The sequence below is a fragment of the Phyllostomus hastatus genome, unplaced genomic scaffold (genome assembly GCF_019186645.2).
Source record: "Phyllostomus hastatus isolate PE091 unplaced genomic scaffold, TTU_PhHast_1.1 phas_scaffold_345, whole genome shotgun sequence".
NCBI classification, from domain to species: Eukaryota; Metazoa; Chordata; class Mammalia; order Chiroptera; family Phyllostomidae; genus Phyllostomus; species Phyllostomus hastatus.
The window spans coordinates 16,423,518-16,445,766 of NW_025334024.1; the positions used below are offsets into that span (position 1 = coordinate 16,423,518).

Consider the following 22,249-nt stretch of genomic DNA (forward strand, 5'->3'; position numbering starts at 1 on the left):
TCCTGGAAAATAGAGTAATTTGAGAAAAGGTACCTGGTAACCTGATAGAAGTATAAGTCGATTTGCCCCAGCATCCTGGGTGCCATTCTACTTACCCTGGCACACTCCAGCAGAGACCTGAGATTTAGTTCTCTCCCTTCGTTCTTCATTCCAAAAATTAATTCCTGATCTTTCCTATAGATTTCACTGAAGGCAAACTCTTTAGATGAATATCTTCAACATGAATATGGCTATTTTTGCTCTTATTTTTAGAAACTTCTGATCTAGAATAAACTGGAACTTGTTTGAGCTTGCTGAATAGAAGACTACATTCTGCCTTCAGACATAATTCAGTGCTATTCTTTGTGTATTGTGATGACACTAGCAGATCCGAGTTGCTCTCCCTGAGCAACAGCGAGTGCACTGAGTCATGCATCCGCCCTTCCGCCCATCAGTCCTTCCCTTCACCCCACTCCTTCCTTCCATCGGCCCACCCACCCACCCACCACAGTCTCTGACAGGTTCCACCATTCATTCTGGCAGCAAAGGTATACATTTGGGAGACAGCTGATCAGGGTTAGAAATCAGGTCTGAAGCCATGGAATAATTTTTCTTTATGAAACATTCACAGTCTCATTCACTGCTGACATGAGTGTACATTTCTGGAGGGCAACTTAGCACTAAATAGTAAGAACCTTAAAAGCGTGCATATACTTTGACCTAGTAATCTCCCTAGTAGGAACCAATCCTAAAGAAAGAAGTAAAGACTCACTAAAAGGATTTATGTATAAGAATAAACAATAGGCCCTAGCTGGTGTGGCTCAGTGGATTGAGTACTGGCCTGTGAACCAAAGAGTTGCCAGTTCGATTCCCAGTCGGGGCACATGCCTGGGTTGCAGACCAGGTCCCTAATATTTCTCTCCCTCTCTTTCTCCCTCCCTTCCCCTCTGTAAAAATAAATAAATAAAATCTTTTTAAAAAAGAATAAACAATAGCGCACTTCTCATAATCCTAAAAAGTTCCTCATAAAGAAAGGAAGCCTGGAAACCTAATTAAACAATAATTGCTTTCTAGAAGATAATTAAATATTATGATAATAAATTCAAATTAAACCAATAAATCTTATTTTTCAAGAAATATTTAATGATGTGGAAAAGTGCTTGTAAACATTGTTAAATTAAAAAATGCAGTATATATACAGTATAATTATAATTCTAAGGAAAAAGGAAACTAGAGGAAAATATCAAATTATAAACAAAAAGTAGTTACTTCTGAATAGTGAAACTATGTAATTCCTCTGTTTTACTTTATAATATTTTCCAAATTGTCCAAAATTACCACGTATTACTGATACAATTAGGAGGAGCAAAGTCTATAAACAGACTTTAAACTTACACCTCTGAAAAAAACTGACATGAGGAAGGAAAAAAAGAAGAGAAAGAGAAAGAAATAGTTATTCAGTCTGGCCTTCAACCTTCAATTCTGACCAGGTAAGTATTTCCAACTTATATTAATATAAATATTTGTTGAATTGAACTATTCCAATGCTAACCTAGGCGGACTTGGCAAGAAGCATTTCATCCGATCCTCTGAATTTTGCCGAAAAATTCTCCTTTTAAAATATGTGAACTCTGCTCTGGCTGGGTGGCTCAGTTGGTTGGAGCATCATCCCATGCACCAAAAGGCAGTGGGTTTGACCCCTGGTCAGGGCATATACCTGGGCTGCGGGTTCTGACCCTGGCCAGGGTGCACACAGGAGGCAACTGATTGATGTTTCTCTCTCACATCGATATTTCTCTCTCTCTTTCTCCCCCACCTTCCTCTCTCTGTAAAATCAATAAGCATATCTTCAGGTGACAATTAAAAAAATATGTGTGTATACACATACACATATATATGTATATAGAGAGAGTTCATATATGTATACATATATATGAACTCTAATCCCTGACTGTTGTTTATTGCTGCTGACATCTATGAATGCCCAACTGGTACCCAGTACTGGTACCCAATTATTCACACATGCAACCTCCCTTTTCACCTTAATTAGGCCTATGCGTGAGATGAGAATCTCTGAAAACTATCATACAAAAGCTCTTTTTCAGAAATTGCTTGGCTGTGCTGTGATAGTGATGAGGGACTAATGTTGCCCCGTAGCACACTGCCACATTCAACCATAGGGTCTTGAGAAGAAAAAGGACAGACGAGACCATTTCCTCTGTGTTCCCGTAATACCCTCCACAGGCCTGTCACCTTCTGAGACGACTTGAGTCTGAGCTGACTTCTCCCACTACACCGCAATGTCCCTGCAGGAAGAGACTGTGGCTTTTCTCAGGCTCCTATTTCCCCGGCGCATACGGTAACTATACAAGAAATATTTCTGAACTGAACTACACTGATGTCACTACCCTTAAGATTTAAAAATATATATTCAAGACTTAAAAAACTTTGAGCATTAGGGAAGAACTACCAAATTACCCAGGAATTTATATGATCTGGAACTTGACAAAAGCAGGAAATTGAATTAGAATTCAGAGAATGTTTGGGTATTACAATGGGCAGAGGTGGAAAGTGTTTTTTCCATCAAGGATTTCTGGCCCAAGTTCAGGATTCAAACAACAGCCACATACAAATTAAAAAACCAATTTCATTTATTTTTCTTTCTTTTTCCTTAGAATGAGAAAGAAATATCAGCAAAAAAAAAGATATAAAATAGTCCCTAAATATAAGGGATAATTTAAAATATACTTTAGTTTATATTATGGTACAATAAATGTAAAAGAAAGGCAAAAAAATGGGTAGCAGGCATACATAATCACTTCAAGGGTGGCCACAGGCTCTAATGAGGACATATTCTCATATTTAGCAGGAATCAGAAACGACTATCCACTAAAAAATTACGCCATAAGATTGGTATAAAACAGATAATGTTAGCCACATGCAGAAGCTTCCACATCGGAAAGCGCCAGTAAATCTACTACAGAAAGGAATGAGTAACTTTTCGAACTCTGTCCAGTGAGATGGCAGTTGATGGTGCAGGTGCTGGAGTACTGTACAACTCCAGGCACGCCATTTGCACAGTGATGCCTCTTGGACTTTTTACAGCTGTGAACAACCTGAATTACTGTACATGGCATTCCTGGGTTTGACTAACACATCTGAGTTACAGCAGAAATGGAATGGCCCCCATGAGCTCTAGAATAGGAGCTTTCCAGAGGAGCTGGATGGACATTTTGGGCCAGATCACTCTTTTCTGTAGGGAGCTGTCTTGTGCATTGCGAAATGTTTAAGAGCATCTCTGCCCTCGCCATGGCAGCATACCAAGCCTCCAGGTGTAGAGACTTTGGTTCCGAAGCCATGCTGCTCCACCACCCCGTTTCAGATGGATGGAACAAGAAAACTCACCTAACGCCCTGACAATCCGCATCAGGACTTCCCCGACTTTCATTCTGGTCTCCGGGGTGTGCTTGTCCTTACTGCCGTCGTACTGAGCCAACAGGCCAAGCAAGATTTTCTCAGGGTACACATCTGTGAGCAGGGCAACACCTGGGTAGAAAATAAGAAGAGAAGTCATTACTGTTTAGGACTGAAAGGCAAATAAACCCAGACGGCCTGTGGTGGGATGACCTCAGAGACATTTAAACCCACCTCTGTTATTCTCAGCAAGGGCTGCTGCCATTTATCTGAAGGGACAACATAGTGAGTGGAAAGAACATGGGTCTGGGAGGCCAGACCCTTGATTCTTCTAGTTCCAGGCATCTGTGATCTCCAAGATCACTTCCAGCACTGACATTCTACGATCTATGAATTACAGACTCTTGGAGCAGAGGCTAGATGATTACAGCCATGGTAGGGATTCACCCAACAGCAGCAGACAACTGGATTAAATGCCTTCTAGGAATCTTGATTCTGAGGCTTTAGGGTTCTGTATCTACTACCGTCCCTGCCAACACATCAGCTGGAGGCAGAGCAGTGATTCCTGTCTCTGCTGCAGTTCTCCGTGCCAGTATGAGTCCTCTCTGTAAAACTGTCGAAAACAAGAGCAGTTTCCACAAGGAAATGTCTTCAGAGCATGTGGGCATGATCAGTAGCAGATAGAGGCTTATGGCTGAGTCCCCTGATCAGAAATAGGGAGGATCCCGCTCGTGAGTCCCCCTTCCTGGGGCTTGCTGATCCCTTCGCCCATCATGCCAGCACCTCCCAAGTGTGTCATCGGCAACAGCGTTACCATTATCTATGCCCAGCTCCATAGCAAGCAAACTTTAGAGGGGTAGAGGAAGGAGAGAATGACCTCAAACAGGACCAGAAATAAAGCCCCTGGTCTCAAAGCATACAAATACAATTCCATCACTGGGGTTGGGTAGGTGGGCAAAGTTATACGCTTCTTAAGAATAGTGAGACAAAAAAGAAAAGAAAAAGCAAACGAAGGATATATGAATTTCAAAATATATCCAAGATGAGAATGCTTCTCACCACCTCCATCTCAAATGGTGGTTCATCATCTCTGGTCTGGTTTTTTTCAATGATCTCCTAATTGGTCTCTCTGCTTCTACCCTATTCCCTAATTGCAGCCGGAACTTTCTGGTTAAAACATAAATCAGGCCCCATCATTTTTCTGTCCAAATCCTTCAGTGGTTTCCCTTCTGCCCTGAATACGAGCAGCGCCCACTCTCCACATGCCTCTGCTTTCTCTCTGACCTCATCTTTCACCACACTCTCCCACACTCACCACCACTCCCTGTCGTCCAGCAACTCCAGTCTGTTCTTAGAGCAGACTGACCGCCTTACTTCCCCCTCTGCCCAGGCTACTCCTCATTCAGGGAGCCTCACTGCTTGCTCGCCAAACCCCATCATGGCTCTGTTCAAATACCACGTTTGTCATGTATAAAACGGCAGCCTCCTTCTCTCACCACTTTCTGTCCTGTTCTCCCTGCTTCATTCTTCTTCTCAGCACTTAGCAGTACCTGACACATTACATAGTTGCTTATTTATCGACTGCTCTCCTCCTTAATATGTGAACTCTACAAAGTGAGGGATTTTGTTTTATTCCCTGTTACAGCTTCAATGCCTAGAAGAGCGCCGGCACACAGCAGGTGCTCAATAACTATTTGTTTAATGAATGAATGAACAAAAAAAAGAGTTCAAAGATACAGTCTTGATATAAATTTCAGGAATTAAAAAAGAGAAGATGGGGAATGAGTAATATAAATGTTTGAGAAATCTGTAATTATTTTTTTTACCTGAGTTAAGCATTCTCCTGTTTAAACTTGACAATCTTGCAGGCAAAGTCTACATACCATTTTCTGTTATAGGTTGTGATTCCATTCTCTTCTAAATTAGATATACAAAAGGCGGAGCACCTGCTGAGGGCTGTGCTTGCCTGCCCATCCTCTCTTCTGCTCTCCCCACCCCTACCTTTTCATTGCTTCAGGAAAAGCCTGGGAAGTCTCTGCAGGTGGTCCTAAGTCGCAGCTCTCTTTATGCAGCCGCCAATTTAATACAAACAGAAGCTCTGCTCTTAAGGGAGTTTCAGGCTGTGGCAGAACCTGAATTAGATAGCTTCCCTGTTGGCAAAATGTGACCCTGCATTTGTAGTTAGCTCTATTATGTAAAACAATGGACAACTTCTTGGAGGTCCAAGGTGGAATTAGAAACATCCTAGCACAGGAAAAAGGTCCACGGCTTAAGAAAAGATAAACGTCTTGTTTACTAAGGGAGAGAAAGGAAACAGCTTCCAAGTTCTGAAAGAGCCCCAGAGGAAAAATGAATGGTGCTTGGTAACTGCCATTCCCGTAGATGTTGGATAGCTGATATATTACAAGGCCTCATGCATATTACAGATCTGTTGCTATCATAACTACTTTTCATTAGAAGTTCTCAGCCAAAAAACCTGACAGATCTGCTTCCTTTTTGGGAATAAAAGGTTGTGACTTTATAATGGAAATCAGTGGGAAAATGGGATTGGCTTTATAAAACTTTGATCTATATCTAGCTTTTCTAAAGCACATCTATTATTAAAATCCCTCCTACTGTCATTTATGCCTATTTTCTCTCATTAATCTTTGGCAGAGAACAGTATGAGCATATTATTCTTCTATATATGCTTCGACATGCTTCAGAATGAGCTCTTCACTCCCTCCCCGTATCAGGCACTTTCGGTGGCACACAGCACCTTCTCCCTCCCAGTGGTGGCACCAGGTGTTCCTTTGGTAGGTATCCTCCACCCCCCCTTCAGCCTTTGTGCTTGGAGCTAACGTCCTACTTTCCCTCCACATGCGAACTCAAGTCCCAGGCTGGTCGGGCAGGACGTTGCCTCCCATCCCCACCGCAATGGCCAGTTCAGGAACAGGCAATGCCATTCAATCCTGAAGCCCCGTGGGAACTACTGGGAAAGATGAGTTCTTCTCACTTTTCTTTCCTGTTGATTCACCTGAAGCTGCCAGTGGCCACTGCGTGGAGAAAGCCCACCCAAAATGGTGCCAACGCAGAGGAGGGGGAAGCCGAGAGAAGGGAGAGAAGCAGAGACCTGATGGCATGCTGTGAACCCCTGGGTCCGGCCAGTTAGACTCTCTGGATCTACCAGCCAATAAATATCCTTTATGCATCTGCCAGTTTGATTATTTTCAATCAAACACAGCCTTCTTCAGATACATATTTTTTTAATTTCAGATTTTTTATTTTTACTTTTCCTATAATGCCAAACTTTTAATTCCACTAGGGAGCTTTAAATTCTCCCAATCTTGCATTAAGATGTTGCCAATAGCAAAGTACAATTTCCTTGCTTCCCACAGTCCCATTAGCAATTGTTTATTTATCTTCCTGCTGGGCTGCTCCACAGGCTGCTGCCAAATGGCCCTCTGACTGTTTGAGTGTTATCTTTTAGGACACGGTTGCCACCTATGAGTTTATAAATCCACAGAGGACAAGGGCAGTGAAGAGAATCATATATGGCGGTTACGACAGTATAACGATGTGCGGGGATGAGACGTGGTATAGCTGTTTCTGTTTCCTATTTGAAAAGCTTTCTGAATTGTGACAACTGAGGAAACATGGCCGTAACCTTCGCATGAACCTTGGCCCCTCACACCAGATAACTCCTTTGTAATGGGAAAATGAGGTAATTTCTGGATCAGCACAGGCTTCAAGGAAACATGACACATCAATCTCTTGGGCAACAAGAAGCAAATGATTGTCTGAGAGAGATAGCCACTCCTGCTCTGATCCTAAGAAAATGACTGCGGTTTCAAGATGTGGTAACAGATAAGATACACAGCAGGTAAAGGCGAAATGAACAAACCAGCAAGAGTTCATGAAAGCATTCTGACCTGCGTTTTGGGGAAAAGCATAGGATATGGGCATATCACCTTTAAAAATATTATTAAAAGTACTGTATACAACAAAACAGAGACAATCAACTTTGTAAAGTGACTTTTTTTTCTCCCGATGACTTTCATGATAGAGCCAGAAACGTACTCTGTTCAAAGTGGTTTTGGCTTCAAGGTGGTCCCTCCGCATGCTGCTCAGTGGCTCTGTGGACGGACCTTTGGCAGTGACAGCAGTGCTGGTGTAGTCTCGCCTGCACGGGAGGACAGCTCAGCGCCCAAGGCCTTTGCTGACTGGCTCTGTCCCTAAGCCCGCCAAGCCACCCCCACTCCAAGACTAACCTGCCTCATTCCCCCAGGCAGATAACCACCTACCTCTCCAAATCCCACGTCAACCTGGAAAACCACCTACTCTAACCTCTCGGGTATTTCAGCCGAAAAAATGTAAGAAATGCAAAACCGCAATTACTGTGTGACTCCATTTAGATGAAATATCCAAAATAGGCAAATTTATGGACAGAAAGTAGATTCAGGCTGTGGGAGTTGGCGGGAAATAGGGAGTGACTGCTAGTGGGTATGGAGTTTCTTTCTGGAACGATAAAAACTTTCCAAAATTGGTTGTGGCAATGGTTACACATTCTGTGAGTGTATTTACTAAAACCCACTGCATTGCATACTGTAAATGGGTGAATCATATGGTATTTCAATTATATCTCCAAAAGTTATTATAAAAAACTATAAGAAAATACTTCATATCTACCCTTTGAGGTTTTTAGAATAGAAGAAAAAGGGAGAAAATACTGTACATCTTGAATGCAAAGGGAAACCTACTGCCAAGAGCGGAGCATCAGCTTCTTTTTATGTTTAAATCTGTTTTGGTTGCCCCTGCAGGGTGAGTGGGAAGAGGTAGACAATGATTTGTTATTTGAATGGGAAAACAAATCAAACATTTCACATTTCAAAGAGTCTGTCTTGCATTTGTAAGAATAATGTTTACACATCTGAATTCTGTGGTAAGGCAGAAATTCAACTCTAGGAATTTATCCTAATAAATATTGTATCATAAGTAGAAAATCACCTCTGTACAAAATCATCACTGTGGCACTCTTTGGAAAGATTGAAAACAAATGTTCATTAACAGAGGATTGATTAAGTTGTGGTCATTGATACAACAGAATACAATGCATCCATAAAAAATAAATAAGCTTTTTAAGAACTGATATGAAATAAATGCTAAGATTTTAAGTGAAGTGAAGTGAAAAGCAAGGTATAAAACAATATGTACAGAATTCAATGATTTGTGTACATAGAGAAAATACACTCATAAAATAGTTCTGAAAGTATCCTCAAGAAACTAATGATACTGGTTGTTTGGGCAGGGGAGAAAATGAGGAGTTCAGGGGATAGATATGAGTGAAAATACTTTTTATTCTGTATCTTTCTGTATCATGTGTGAATTTTGAACCATGTATTTACCTATCAAATGTAAGTAAATATAAGTTTTTTTAAAGATGTTATTTACTTATTAATAAAGAAAGGGGAAGGGAGGGAGAAAGAGAGGGAGAGAAACATCAATGTGTGGTTGCCTCTCACCGGGCCCCCACTGGGGACCTGGCCTGCAACCCAGACATGTGCCCTGACTGGGAATCGAACTGGTGACCCTTTGGTTCACAGCCTGCACTCAATTAAATATAAGTGTTTTAAAACCTGCCCTGGCTGGTGTGACTCAGTGGATTGAGTGCCAGCGTGAACCAAAAGGTCACTGGTTTGATTCCCAGTCAGTGCACATGCCTAGGTTGCAGGCCAGGTCCCCAGTAGGGGGCATGTGTGAGAGGTAACCATGTCTCTCTCACACATTGATGTTTCTCTCCCTCTTCTTCTCTCTCCCTTCCCCTCTCTCTAAAAAAGTGAATAAATCAAATACTTTTTAAAAAATCTGTAATAAGGGGCATGGCCTTTTAAAACAGAATAGCCTCTTTCAGAGGTGACAATATAAAAAGAATCTGCACTCAAACATGGCAGAATGACCACAGACATTTGTATTCCCTTCCTCCTGAAAGCCCACTCAAGTGACAACTGAGGAATAACAAAGATAAACACACAACGATGAAAAGAACAAGATATGTGTCCAAGGCTGAAGTCTGGGTAAAGAGAAGAAAGGTAGGAGAAAAATGATACATATTTGATAGAGCTGTTGGATCATTTTTTAAAAATTAGCAATAATTACATAGAAAACTAAGCAAATATATAAGAGAAAAGATGGAACTGGGCTCAGCAGTGAGTAACACCCATATAGTCAGCAGCGAGTGCTGCCCAGTGACGTAGCCAAGACTGTGATGGGGAAAGGCAAGAGGAGAAGGGCGGTAGGTGGGATATGCAGGTATGAGTGTGCATGTGTGTGCGCATGTGCCAAATCCTCACCCAACGTACAGAAAGTAACTAATGTCCAAGACATCTGCATAAGCATTTTCTTTATAAATGAGGAGGCAATTACTAGGGAAAAAAAAACACTAAAAAGGGGTGGGCAGAGGGAATGGCTATCTCTGGAGAGTAGAACTCTGAGGGGGTAGAGGCAGGGCAGGGGATAAACTTTCTGACTCTTTACAAACTATCTTCAAAGTAAATTTATACAAATAAGTTCTTTTGAAAAACTAAAGAGAAGCTAAAATGTGTATTAACCTGTGGAGGAAGCTCTAGTTTAAAAGAACAATGATGGTGAAGAGAAGATATCAGGCACAAGGCGATTTTCCTTCTGATTGCAAAAGGGTAAGCACCAAGCTGTGGCTGTCCTCCCTGGCAGCTCCACTGCACAGAGATAATCAAGGCAGAACCTGAAGAGAAGGAGAACACTACCCTTTAGTAGGTTACTTCAGGTGCTTCATCTGGGACCCCTCACTATGATGGACAGTAACAATAACTTCAGCTCTACAAATCCAGGAAGGTACGCAAAGTGGGGAAGTTGGTTATCGAATCAAGGAAGTATGGGGAGTTCAACTGAATAGCTGGGTTGTCTTTGTAATTGGAGTAAATGATAATATCTAACATGTCAATTAGATGTTAAGTTTCTCTGAAGCTCCAAAGTTGTGTTAAGTGTAGATAAGCTCCAACAAATTTTTAAACATTGGAGATGAGTGAGTATTCCTCAGGCCTGAGGGAAAAACAGGGTTAGGCTAATGAGCTGTGAAGAATGACAGTTAAAAATTTGCAAGAACTGTACCCAGTGTCTATCTCTTAAATACTATTTCCTAAATATTACATTATAATAGAATATTAGTTCATGGAATTCACAAATGGCTCTAACTTGAGGTGCTGCCACCATTCGCGATGACAGAGGAGCCATACAAGAGGAAATCCAAAACTTGGATTTTAATGAGTTCCAATTTTTAACCAGTGATTTGGCAGCACCTCCACTCCACAACATCTTTGGGCTACTGTAGGGCCCCTAAATTTTTTAATTCTACTACCCTCCTCAAATGAATAAAATAAAACCCAAAACAGCACCATAAAGCCTAGAGCCTACTTTGGCAGGGCTGTCTCTATCATATAACTCTGGGCAAGGGTGAGGGAGGAGTAAGAACAGGGCTAAGAAAAACAGAGCCTCAAGAACGCCACGTGGTCAAGGGTTCTGTTTTACGCACAGAAATACGAACAAAGCTGCTCTAATACTGACTGAGGGAGTAAGTAAGGCAGCAAGAAAAAAGAACAGCAACTACCACTGCTTTGAGAGTAACCACTGCCCTACATGTTCAGAGAAATGTACATGTCAGCTGACCATGGCTGACAAACAAACACAGTGTCATCCATTTAATTCTCTTTATGTAGCTTTCAAAGAGTAGAAAAGCACCTTAACCTTCCCTTTATGTTACCGAAACAAACATACTGGTAAAAAGAAAATAGGAGCTTCTGATTTCCCAGCAAACAGTAAGTGGTTCTCTTTTAGACTATCCAGGTAAGAGAACAGAACACTTTGTAACTCCTACAGACCCCGAGATGGTCGGTCCCGGTGGGAGGACTGCCATCTGAGCTCCGGATGCATTGTTGTCTAAGTTTCTGCTGGCATTTCACCTGAAGCCCGTGCAAAGAGCAGCTGCAGAATCAGCAGCGCTGACTGATGCGTCAGGCCCTCACTAGTGTGGAGAGAGCCAGAGCCTCCCAGGGCTGTCACCTTGCCTGGAGCTCTGACAAGACAGGGCTGATCGTTCCCATTCTCTGGTGTCTCAGGACCTGGAGCCTTGCTCTGGGCTCTGGGCACCAAACAGTGATACAGTCAAGACCTAAACTTTTCTGAAATTCTTTTTGTCCTCAGTTAAGCCTGGCCGACTGTCCTGATGAGATGAAGAGATGGGCGTTGGTGACAGGCACGAGGACTGGCTTAGAAGCTGTGGTTGTTGGGGAACAAGGCAGCCATGCTTTATAGCTCTTCCACTGTAGTTTCATAGAGAAACCGGGCAGAGACACTACAAATTTCAGGAGTCCCTCCTCCCTGATAAATGCACTTGCACGTTGAACACTTCGCCTACAACTTCTGGGAGGGACCACAGCTAGTTATGGAAGAACAGCTGTTTTTAGCTGAGCTATCTTATCATACTGGAAATAAAAGACAGAAATGTATTTCTTTCAACTTTCGTCTAGTTCGAATTTAAGACATTTTAATTCACCTGACAAATGTGGTGCATGTTGAGATTTCTCTGTGTTAGTGACGGTCAGCGTATCATATTTCCCATATAAAAATTGTCATTCCAAACAAGCATCTTCACTCCCAACCTTTCCTCTACTGTTGTGTCGCAGAGCTTAACTTCAAGTTCCTTTTACATCCTCACATACAGTTTCTGACCCGCCGACCTAATGGACCCTCTCGGCAACCGAACAAGCTCCGTGTCACAGCTCCTAACACGTGCTGGTGAAAGTGCAAATGCTGTGCCACCAGAGAGAATCACGGGTAAGAGCGGAGCAGGGTGGCTCTCCGAGCTGCCGTTTTCCTTGTGGGTCCTGATTATGAATAGCACCTGTATGGACAGATCTGGGTGAAATTTTGCTGCTAATTTAACCAGCTGGCTACTGGATTGCAAGACAAAAAAGAATAGATATGTTGAATTTTATCTAATTGGTATTCTCTGACTTAATCATTTTGTAAGTGGAATCACTTTACAAATTAAATATAGAAAAGTTATTAGTATGGTCTGGTTTCTAAGCAACCATTTCATTAAGCAAAACTCTACTTGGGAAAAACATCTGTTTGTCAGTAAGGTTTCTGCTGTCATCACATCAATGCGTGGGGGGAAAGCCGCGGGTCGCCCTGTGATGTGGTGACGCCTGGTTGTGAGGAGGTCAGCGGGGGGTGCTGCAACGGAGGGAGCCATCTGTTTCATTCTGCGCTAGTCTCTGAGACTTGTTACCATGAAATGATTCGGTTTTCCTACACAGCCACATAATAAAAAAACAACAACATTATCTCCTGACTATAAAAGTAATAAATGTTTATACTAGAAAATGTGAAATATATAAGAAAAAGGCACAAATAAGAAAATAAAGAGCACTTTGAATTTTTGACACTTTCATGTTAGATCTCCTTTGAAAAATGAATCCCACAGTGGAAAAAAAAATTGAAAATCACTGGCCTAATATAATTCCATATTGTTTTACCTTTTTCATCTGCAATTAGAGTGTTTTTTTTTTTTTTGCAATGGCTCAGGGCTATGGGTTGGACAACTGAGTTCAGAGATTTGCAGACACAGCCAAATGCATACACACTGCATTTCACGAAAACAGGCTCAAAAAGAGACAGTGTTCTCTACCAGGGATAAGGAGCAGGTGATGAAATAGTAATTGTGTGGCATGACACATCACAGATGACGTGTTGTAAAACTTCCTCGCTAGGTCAGATAGATGGCCTAAAACTGTGGGTTTTTTTCAAATCCTTTTTTTTCTTACAAGCAGCAGAAGTCTGCTTCATATAAAATCTTTAGAGGAGGCTCAATTAAAGAGAGAAAAGCAGAGTCCTCTGGTTAGAGGAGGGTTGCCTGGTGCTCCGAGCCCACCCGGCCCACCCTTCTTCACTGCCCCTAAGGGTCCTGTAAAACACAGGCATTCATTCACACAGTCCTCCCGGCCCACAGCCCCTCCCTGCCACAGCACTGCAGCTTCGCTGTTCCCTCGCTCCTGAACACTCTCCCTTCCCCTCTGTACTAGTCAATTCCTAATCATCCACCAGATCTCAGCTTACTGGCCACTTCCTCCTTCCCCTCCCTGTCAAGTAAAGTGACCCTAAGACAGCTTCTCCTATCACAGTGTACCTTTTCTTCTCAGTATATTTCCCATGGTTTTTCTGAGATTATTTGATTAATATTTACCCCTTCCTGTCTTCCCCCACTCTTGACTGTAAATCCCACGAAGGCAGTGCATGACTCACAGTGCCCTCCCACCTAGTAAGTGCTCAAAAAATATTTGTTGAATGAATGAACAAACATTTTAAACCATCAAGAAAAAGAAATCAATGGCCAAAAATATTTTACAATTCTTTCTGTCCCTATCTCAAGTCAGGGTGCCAATCATGAAAAACAAAAGTTGGACATAAAGTGCTTCTCAAGCAGCCTTCTCCTGAGAAAGAACGCTTGCGCGATCATGCCCCGGCAGGTGGAAGGGAGAGATGAGCTCATCGGGTCTCGGGTAGCTCACTGCTTGTGATCTGGTCCCGGAGGCTCAGTTCAATCCCAGCCTCCCAGCCTCTTCAGGGACAGCAGAGATGCCATGCACTCAGGAAACAAAACCGTGTTTAAAAGTCTAATTTAAGAATGTAAAAATGAGTGGCCAAAACTGCACAGACCCCACTTAACTGCACTGTTCCACCACCGCCTACGAGCTCAACGAGACCCAAGCAGCGGAAATTAACGCTTCAGTGAAAAATGTTAAACGTATGATTCAGCAACAAAAGGAACTATGTCAGGGTTAATAAAAATATATAATTGGGCTTATTAAGTGTGGGAACAGATTCAAGGATCTTCGTGGTCACATCTGGGGAGATCAGGAATTTTAATTTGTACAAGAACTGAAGCGGGCTGCTTGCGCTTCAGTCTGGGGGGGGGAAGGTAAGGGCAGAGTGCCCTTCCAGCTGTTACACCAAAGCAGTTCCGGCAAAATGCACTGATTTCTTAGACAGTAAAGGAATACTGTACTTACTGATGAGTCTAATGAGGAACTTGACAGTTCACTTATGAGCGCTCTCACTATTTTATTCTCCTTAAGTTGCCTTCAAGTTCCAACTTTACTGAAGAAAGGGTGACTCCAGGGCAAAACTGAAAGAGCTGTTCTTCAGGGAGGGTACCTGCACCTTTTTAATGTTTTGTAGACATTTAAGCAACTGACGCCTACCCAAGGCACCTCGCAATTGCCCCCTTAGCAGTGAATCGGTCTTTGTGACAGCTGGCTTATGTGAGTAGGGAGGTCAAGGGTTTGAAATGAGCTCTGGAAACCAAGAAGTTAAGAAGTATTTACTTGTTTGGCTGAAAATGTCATGATCTGGTTCTACAGTTTACTTCTACTGCCTGCAAGAGCAGAGGCCATGCTGACTTGAGAGCGGTAAGGAAACGGAATGGAGGGAGGGAGGAGGCACGGAGAGGGACAAGAGAGCTCTGGACGTGACTCCGGACTGCATCACTCACTGGCTGGCCTTCTACTGGTACCAACCCATGAGCCTGGATTTCTTTGTCTGAAAAATGGGGAGATATTATCGACCCTCATAGGGTGTGGTAAGGAGTAAATGAAATGATGTTAAGTTACGTCTGATATGTGGTTGGTGCTCAGCAAATCATGAATGAAAATAAGAAAAAAGACTTACATAAGTAATAATTACCAATAAGCATGGAATCCCAGAAGCTGAGACATTACTGGTGGGCTGGTAACAATGAGCCTTTAAAGGTGTCCAAGAGCCCACAGAAAAGTGCAGGTGTCAGCACTCCGACCGCTCCGCACTGCAGCCCAGCCCCGCTCTTCCCTCCTCACCCACTACCAACCCGAACTGCCTCCCTCCTTTGTACTTGCCCTGCGCTTGCGCATCTTCCTACTTTTGCTTCTTTTCTTTCAGCTTTAATCCCCTCTCTCCATCTGCAGGGGTCTCCATCTGCAGGGGTCTAATCCTGCCCATCCATCCCTCAGAGTCCTACAAGTTCCATGAAAAACTACTGCTCTGAGTTTTTAAAGTTTATTTTTTAAGATGCACAATTTAGTGATTTCTGGGATCATTTACAAGGTCATACAAGGACCACCATCTAATTCTAAAACATTTTCATCAGTCCCCAAAGAAACCTCATATCTATTATCAGTCAGTCCCATCCCTCTCTCCTCCTGGACGTTGGCAACCACTAATCTACTTTCTATTTCTATGGATTTGCCTATTCTGGATGTTTTATATGAATGGTATCACACAATATGTAGTCTTTTGTGTCTGACTTCTTTCACTAACCATGCTTTCAAGGTTCATCCGTTTTGTAGCGTGAATCAGCACTTCATTCCTTTTTATTGCCAAATAATATCCTATTGTAAAGATATACCACATTGTATTTATCCACTTTTCAGGGGATGGATATTTAGGTTGTTTCTGGGTTTTGGCCACTATGAATAATACCATTACGAGCATTCACATATCACTCTTATGTGGCTATATGTTTTCTTCTCTTGGGCACGCATCCAAGGATGGAACTGGCTGGCCGTATGGTAACTGTTTAACCTTCAGAAAACTGTCAGACTATCGTCCGGAGCAGCTGCACCATTTCACATTCCCATCAGCAGTGTATGAGGGTTCTGATTTCTCTGTGGCCTCATGATTTGTATTAAAGTAAGTTATTTTTAAATGTCACTTATTGGCATGAGAGACGCAACAAGTATCAAGAGTTCTATACAGAGAACTACATGTTTACACAACCCACAATCTCAGTCGACCGCATAAATCCTAGGGGTGGATTTCTGAAGCCTCTTTCCTGGTGCTCCGAAAGCGATGAGGAGGCCCTGCACACTGAACCCGTGAAGACCGCCGGTGGGCAGCGGGGCAGGCAGCGTGAGGTAACGTGCTCTCGTGCTCCACACACGAGAGATGAGTTTCAAAGATACACACTGAGACTGCTTACAATGTAATGCTACACGTTGCCAAATGAGCAAAACCACACACACACACACACAATCGAGCAAACATGAGGTCAGCATATTATTAAGTTATAGGAAGAGTCGATTTATAGTGAAACTATTCCCCATAGGCCCGCTGGTTCTCCTACACCGAGATCATCTGAAAACTCAGCTTTCGCACCCTGGGGACAGGAGCAACATGGGCACTGGGATTATTTTTCCCTATAGCAAAAGCATAGTCTTCAGAGCCAGAGAGATTTAAGACTCAAATCTTGATTTGTTTTCTTTGCAGTGGGACAATGTAAGTCTTTATTTTTTTAAAGTATATTTTACTGACTATGCTATGACAGCTGTCCCCTTTTTTCTCTCCTTTGTTCCCCTCCATCAAATCTCGATGTTGACACTTACTGTCTGTGTCGCTTCAAGCCAGTTTCCTAACCTTGTAGAGCCCCAGTCCCCTCGCCTGGCAGACAGGAATAATCCCTGACTTTCCGGGTTGCCGTGACTGGCGCACAACAGGCACTCGGCAAGTGCTGACTTCCGTAGTACTTATTGCCGTTTCTGTTATACAGCAATTATTCAGGGAAGATAACAAAACTTGAAGTAGCCAGTTCATCATTTACTTACAGATAAAAGTACTAAACTGCTAAATATGGTCTTTTAAAAATTGTTATTAATATATTTTTAGACAGAAGGCAAGGGAGGGAGAAAGAGGAAGAGAGAAACATCGATGTGTGGTTGCCCCTCATGTGCCCCCTACTGGGGACCTGGCCTGCAACCCAGGCATGCACCCTGACTGGGAATCCAACTGGCGACCCTTTGGTTGACAGGCCGGTACTCAATCCACTGAGCCACACCAGCCAGGGCCTAAACTGCTAAATATCCTGATGCAAATCTGAATGTACCGATCTTCAACTGACAGTGGGAAACAATGGAGAGACATTTGAAAAATAAAGCTGATGTAAAACTCAGCTGATCTGGGCTTGGCATGCAGTCTCTGACTTGAGGGGAAGGGCATCGTATACGTTGCCTGGGCTGTCGAAAGATGAGGTGCCGTGAAGTGGGAATCCCTGGAAGATGGGTCTTGTGCCAACTCCACCACTCTCCCAGTTTTTGTGACTATAGGCAAATCAATTCTTCATTTATAAAAGGATTATAATACCTGCTCTTATTGTATTTCAGGATTGCTGACAGGGTCAGATCTTTCTAGATGATTAAGCATTATTCAACTTTAATAAATATTATTGATAATCACAATCATAATATTTTTTAAAACACAGCAATAGGGCCAATTTCTACCATTATCTGAAGTTCTAGAGAAGTAATACAGTGTATTGAAAAGAAAAGAATGAGACTTGGAGGCCAAGAAAAAGGTTCAAATTACTTGCTGTGTAATCTTGGAAAAGGGATTTAACCAATCTAAATCTCAGAATCTTTAGCTGTAAAATGATGTATCTCACATCATACCCAAACATTAGCTCAAACTGGATCACAGACCTAAAACTATACAACTCTTGGAAGACCACACAGAAGTAAATCTTTAATATCTTTGGTTAGACATTGACTTCTTAGAAATGACACCAAAAGTGCAAGAACTAAATGAGAATATTGATAAGGTGGACTTCATTGAAAGTAAAAAGTTTTGTGCTTTAAATGACACCATCAGCAAGAGAAGAGACAACCCACAGAATGGCAGAAAGTATTTGCAACTCATATACTTGATTAAAAAACCTGTTTTCAGAATATCTAAAGGATTCTTACAACTTAAATAATAAAAATAAATTTTAAAAAATTAAAAATGGGCCAAGAATCTAAAAAGACATTTCTCCAAAGATGAAATACAAATGGATGATTAGCTCATAAAAAGATGCTCAATATCATCAGTCACCAGAGGAATGCAAATCAAAATCGCAGTGAGAAACCACTTCCCACCCAGTAGGATGGGAGTCAGAAACAGACAATAATAAGCATTGGCAAGGATGCAGAGAAACTGGAACTCTCATACATTGCTGATAGAAAAGTAAAACGGTGCAGCAACTTTGAAAAAGTTTGGCAGGTCCTCAAAAATTAAGTATACAGTTACTAAGTGACCCAGCAATTCCACTTCTGGGTGTATACCCAGGAGAAATGAAAACATATGTCCACATAGCAACTAGTACATAAATATTCATAGCAGCATTATTCATTATGGTCAAAAGTGAAAATAACCCAAATCAACATCAATCAACTGATGAACAGAGAACAATATTGTTAGTTAATTAATACAATACAATGTTTTTCAGCTTGAAGATGTAATGAAGTACCAACCCATGCTGCAACATGAATGAACCTCAGAAACATTAAGTGAAAGGAGCCAGACACAAAAGATCACACGTTGCGTGATTCTGTTTACATGAAGTGCCCAGAAGAAGCAATCCCACGGAAACAAAGAGTGGGTTAGCAATTGCCAGGGACAGGGGGAGTAGGAAATGTAAAGTGACTGATAATAGATACCACGTTTCTTTTTTGAAATTATGAAAAAGGTCTAAAATTAGACAGTGGTAGTAGTTGTGCTACTCTCTAAGTATACTAAGAATCACTGAATTGCACATTTTAAGTGGATGAATTTCAGGTACGTCAATTGTAGCTCAAATAAGAAGTTTTAAAAACGGTGATAACGCCTGCTTCCCAGAACTACTTCAAGAACTGACTGAGGTGGCATGTATGAGAGACGTTTGCTAAATGCTCATTTGTTAATTAGGCGGCACAGAAACCAGGTCAGGACATAAAAGAAATCTTCCCATTTCAAGGACATAAGTGGAGATGATAAACTTCACAGGGCTGTGTTCCAAATTTCAATGCCAGATCCAATTAGATGGTCCTTGAAGGGGTAGAATTATTCTCAGTTAATGGTTTCCCAGCGTACTTCATTCGAGGTGGGACTCGGAGAACGAGATAGGGAGTTCTCTCCGACAAGTTAAGATTTGTAACGCTGCTCAGTTGAAACGCTGTAAAAACAATTTCGCCCTGAGTGCACCTTCCCCGCTGGCGGGCCCTTTGCCTTCTCTCTTCTTGGCTCTTTTGTCAGAAATGAAAACTGAAAGGAAGAGTCAGTGCGATCTGCTTGGGCATGTCCAGAGGTCGAGATTCTCTTCACTACACACGCTGACTTACTTTTACCTCTCAAGCTTGGCTCAGAATCTAGGTTTTTTTTGTTTTGTTTTGTTTCTTTTTTTGTGGTTTTTTTCCCCCTTTTTCAATGAGCCTGGTAGTTTTATCCAAAGATCCTTTTGACACTGATAGGGAGCACTTGGATCCCTGAATCCCTAAAATACACCTGCCTCTGGTGTTGCTTTCGGTGTGCCCTTCAATGATTGAAAGTGACTGAGAGGACACGCGAGCAGACCCACAGTATGGCTCACAACCTGGCTGTGAAATCAGATTGGAAGATTATCACTATGTGTTCATCCCGTTCTTTACTGAACACCGATTTCAAAACAGAAGTTTGGAAATGCCCAAATCACTGAATATAAGTTATGGGACTCTCAAGGACATATTTTTAACTCCAGTTTTGGGAAAAAGAAGAACTTCCACTTCTTACCTTATATAATACTTCCTTGTCACTACAAGTTGTTTTAAACAATGAAAAAAAAATAGATAAGGAGTCTTAAAAAGGGGAGACCCTTAATGGCGATGGTCTAAGAGTAAGTCGTCCATTTATAAACGCTGGATTGTAACTGGAACTCAGCAAAGCGGTTTGTGATTCTCTGCCTGCGGAGGCTGCTCCCGAGCACGCGAGGGCAGCTGCTCTAATAACTAAGTCAACCATCACTTTTTTACTAGGGCTAAAAGTAGATGCAGGCAATCTTCCATAAAATTAAAATTTAACTTATAGGGAACTTAGTTCTCAGGTTGTTGTGAGGGGCAGGTAATACACACGTAAGAATTTCCTACATCAGGCACCAATAAATATCTGTTGAATGAATGAGCTTATTTAACTCCCCTCTGCCCTATGCTAAGACTGCTAAATTGGTAAAAAATTACAAAAGAAATCCAAAGTATCAATAAATCAGGTAAAAGGTATATTGTAACTTTTACATGGAGGCAGCCTAGAAAAGGAAAACATTAAACACACACTCACACACACAGTCCCCCAAACTAATGCTCCTGAAGTCACAGCTAGGCTCTCCGATCGCTGCGGGACATTCACAGGTGGGCTGGTCCCGTCTGACTGGAAGTCCAGCGTGGCTTAGCTCCCGGAGTGCTTTAGGCCTGGGCAGGGAACACTGGCAATACAGGTGGGAAAATTCGGTTCCTTCTTTTCTTAATGGGAAATTCACCTAAGGCCTTGGTCTTTAAGTGTACATTACAAACACCAAAAACATCAATTAATTCAAACTTGCCCATCAAGGGGAGCTGAGAACAGAAATTACACCTCTACCTCCCATGTTCTTCATCAGCAAATTAGCTACTAACTGATTAGCACACCAATTAAAATTACTAAATACAAACACAAAACCAACAGTTGTGATTTTTATAGCAGACCCTAGGGGCTAATGAGCTCCATGGGTTAATCAGCTAAGAAGCTGTTCCAAACAGCGATGTTGCCACATTAGAGGGACACACTGAGGCTTCCCAAACCCCCAGCCCTAAAAAAAAAAAATCAATGAGAAACATCTCCGTCACATTATTACAGTTTCTCAGGAAAAGTACAGAGTGACTTGTTTTCTGAGACTTATTAATTATAGACATTTTAATTACAGGCACTTCATTGATTTACTTAATTCCCAGAGGTACCATCATCGTCATGTGGCTTCCTGGGCCTGTCGGGCCCCAGACTGACCTCAATTCCTAGACTCTGGCCTCTCGGCTGCAGGGAGTTACCTTCTCTCTTGAAACCTTGACTCTTTCAGCTTCTTTTCTCACCTCATTGTCCTCTAACCTCTTTGGCTGATCGTTTGGTCTCCTTTGAAGTGTTTCCTTTTTGCTTTTTAACCTAGTCACAACAACTCACTGTCACATGTTTCGTATACAGTAGGCGCATAGTAGATGTTTGCTGAATAGAGAATAAATCCCAAGGCTCAGGCCTTCATGACTGTGTATTTTCCCCTCTGTACTCTTTCTGAAGTTTCAACTACTAGATCTGTACAGAGTCAATTAGACCCAAATTATACCAAGAGATAAGCAGTCAGTAAGGATCCGTAGGTGCCTTTGTGCTCGCAGAGAACCTTGTCTTTTACAGACAACCGGCATGAAGGGCTGCATTACTGGCTTCAGTTCTTCACGCCTCCTTGCATCCATGCCCTCCACTCTGTGATTTGGCAGTTTACCCCACTAAAGGGACAGAGCATATTTCTCCACCAACATGACTTGCTTTAGTCAACAGAATGAGGCAGAGAAGTGATAGGATTACAGCTCCAAACTGAGGCCTGAAGAGGCCTCCTGAGTTTATCCTTGCTCTCTTACACTGCTGCCAGCACCCAGGGAGCATGCCCCGGCAGGCCGTCGGTCCAGGGATGATTGGAACATGTTCAGCAGAGCCGCCACCGCTGGCTGACAGGCCTCCAGGGAGAAGCAGAGCTGCTGGACCAAACCCACCTGAGGTCAGCTGAGCGACATGGGCCTATAGATGTGTGACTGATGACAAATGATTGGTGTTTTAAGCTACTGAGTGTGGGGTGGACTGCCATGTAGCAATGACTAACTGACAGGATCGGCCTACTCAAGCTTTAGACCCGAGAGGTCACAGAGATCACCATGCCATTACCTAGCAATCAAACAGCGGAAGTACAGTGGTCCTCCCTTACCAGCGGGTGCGCTTTCCCTGGTTTCAGTTACCGTGATCAATCATGGTC

The 22,249-nt window shown here is 42.4% G+C and overlaps 1 protein-coding gene across 2 annotated transcripts in view; it reads right to left on the reverse strand.

Moving 5' to 3' along the window:
• Positions 1 to 22,249, reverse strand: part of TANGO6 (transport and golgi organization 6 homolog) — a 133,892-nt gene that overhangs the window by 55,529 nt on the left and 56,114 nt on the right. For both annotated transcript variants that reach the window (XM_045819056.1, XM_045819057.1), the window contains exon 15: positions 3,385 to 3,525. In XM_045819056.1, the coding sequence (XP_045675012.1) occupies positions 3,385 to 3,525 (141 nt within the window). The remainder of the gene's footprint in view (positions 1 to 3,384; positions 3,526 to 22,249) is intronic.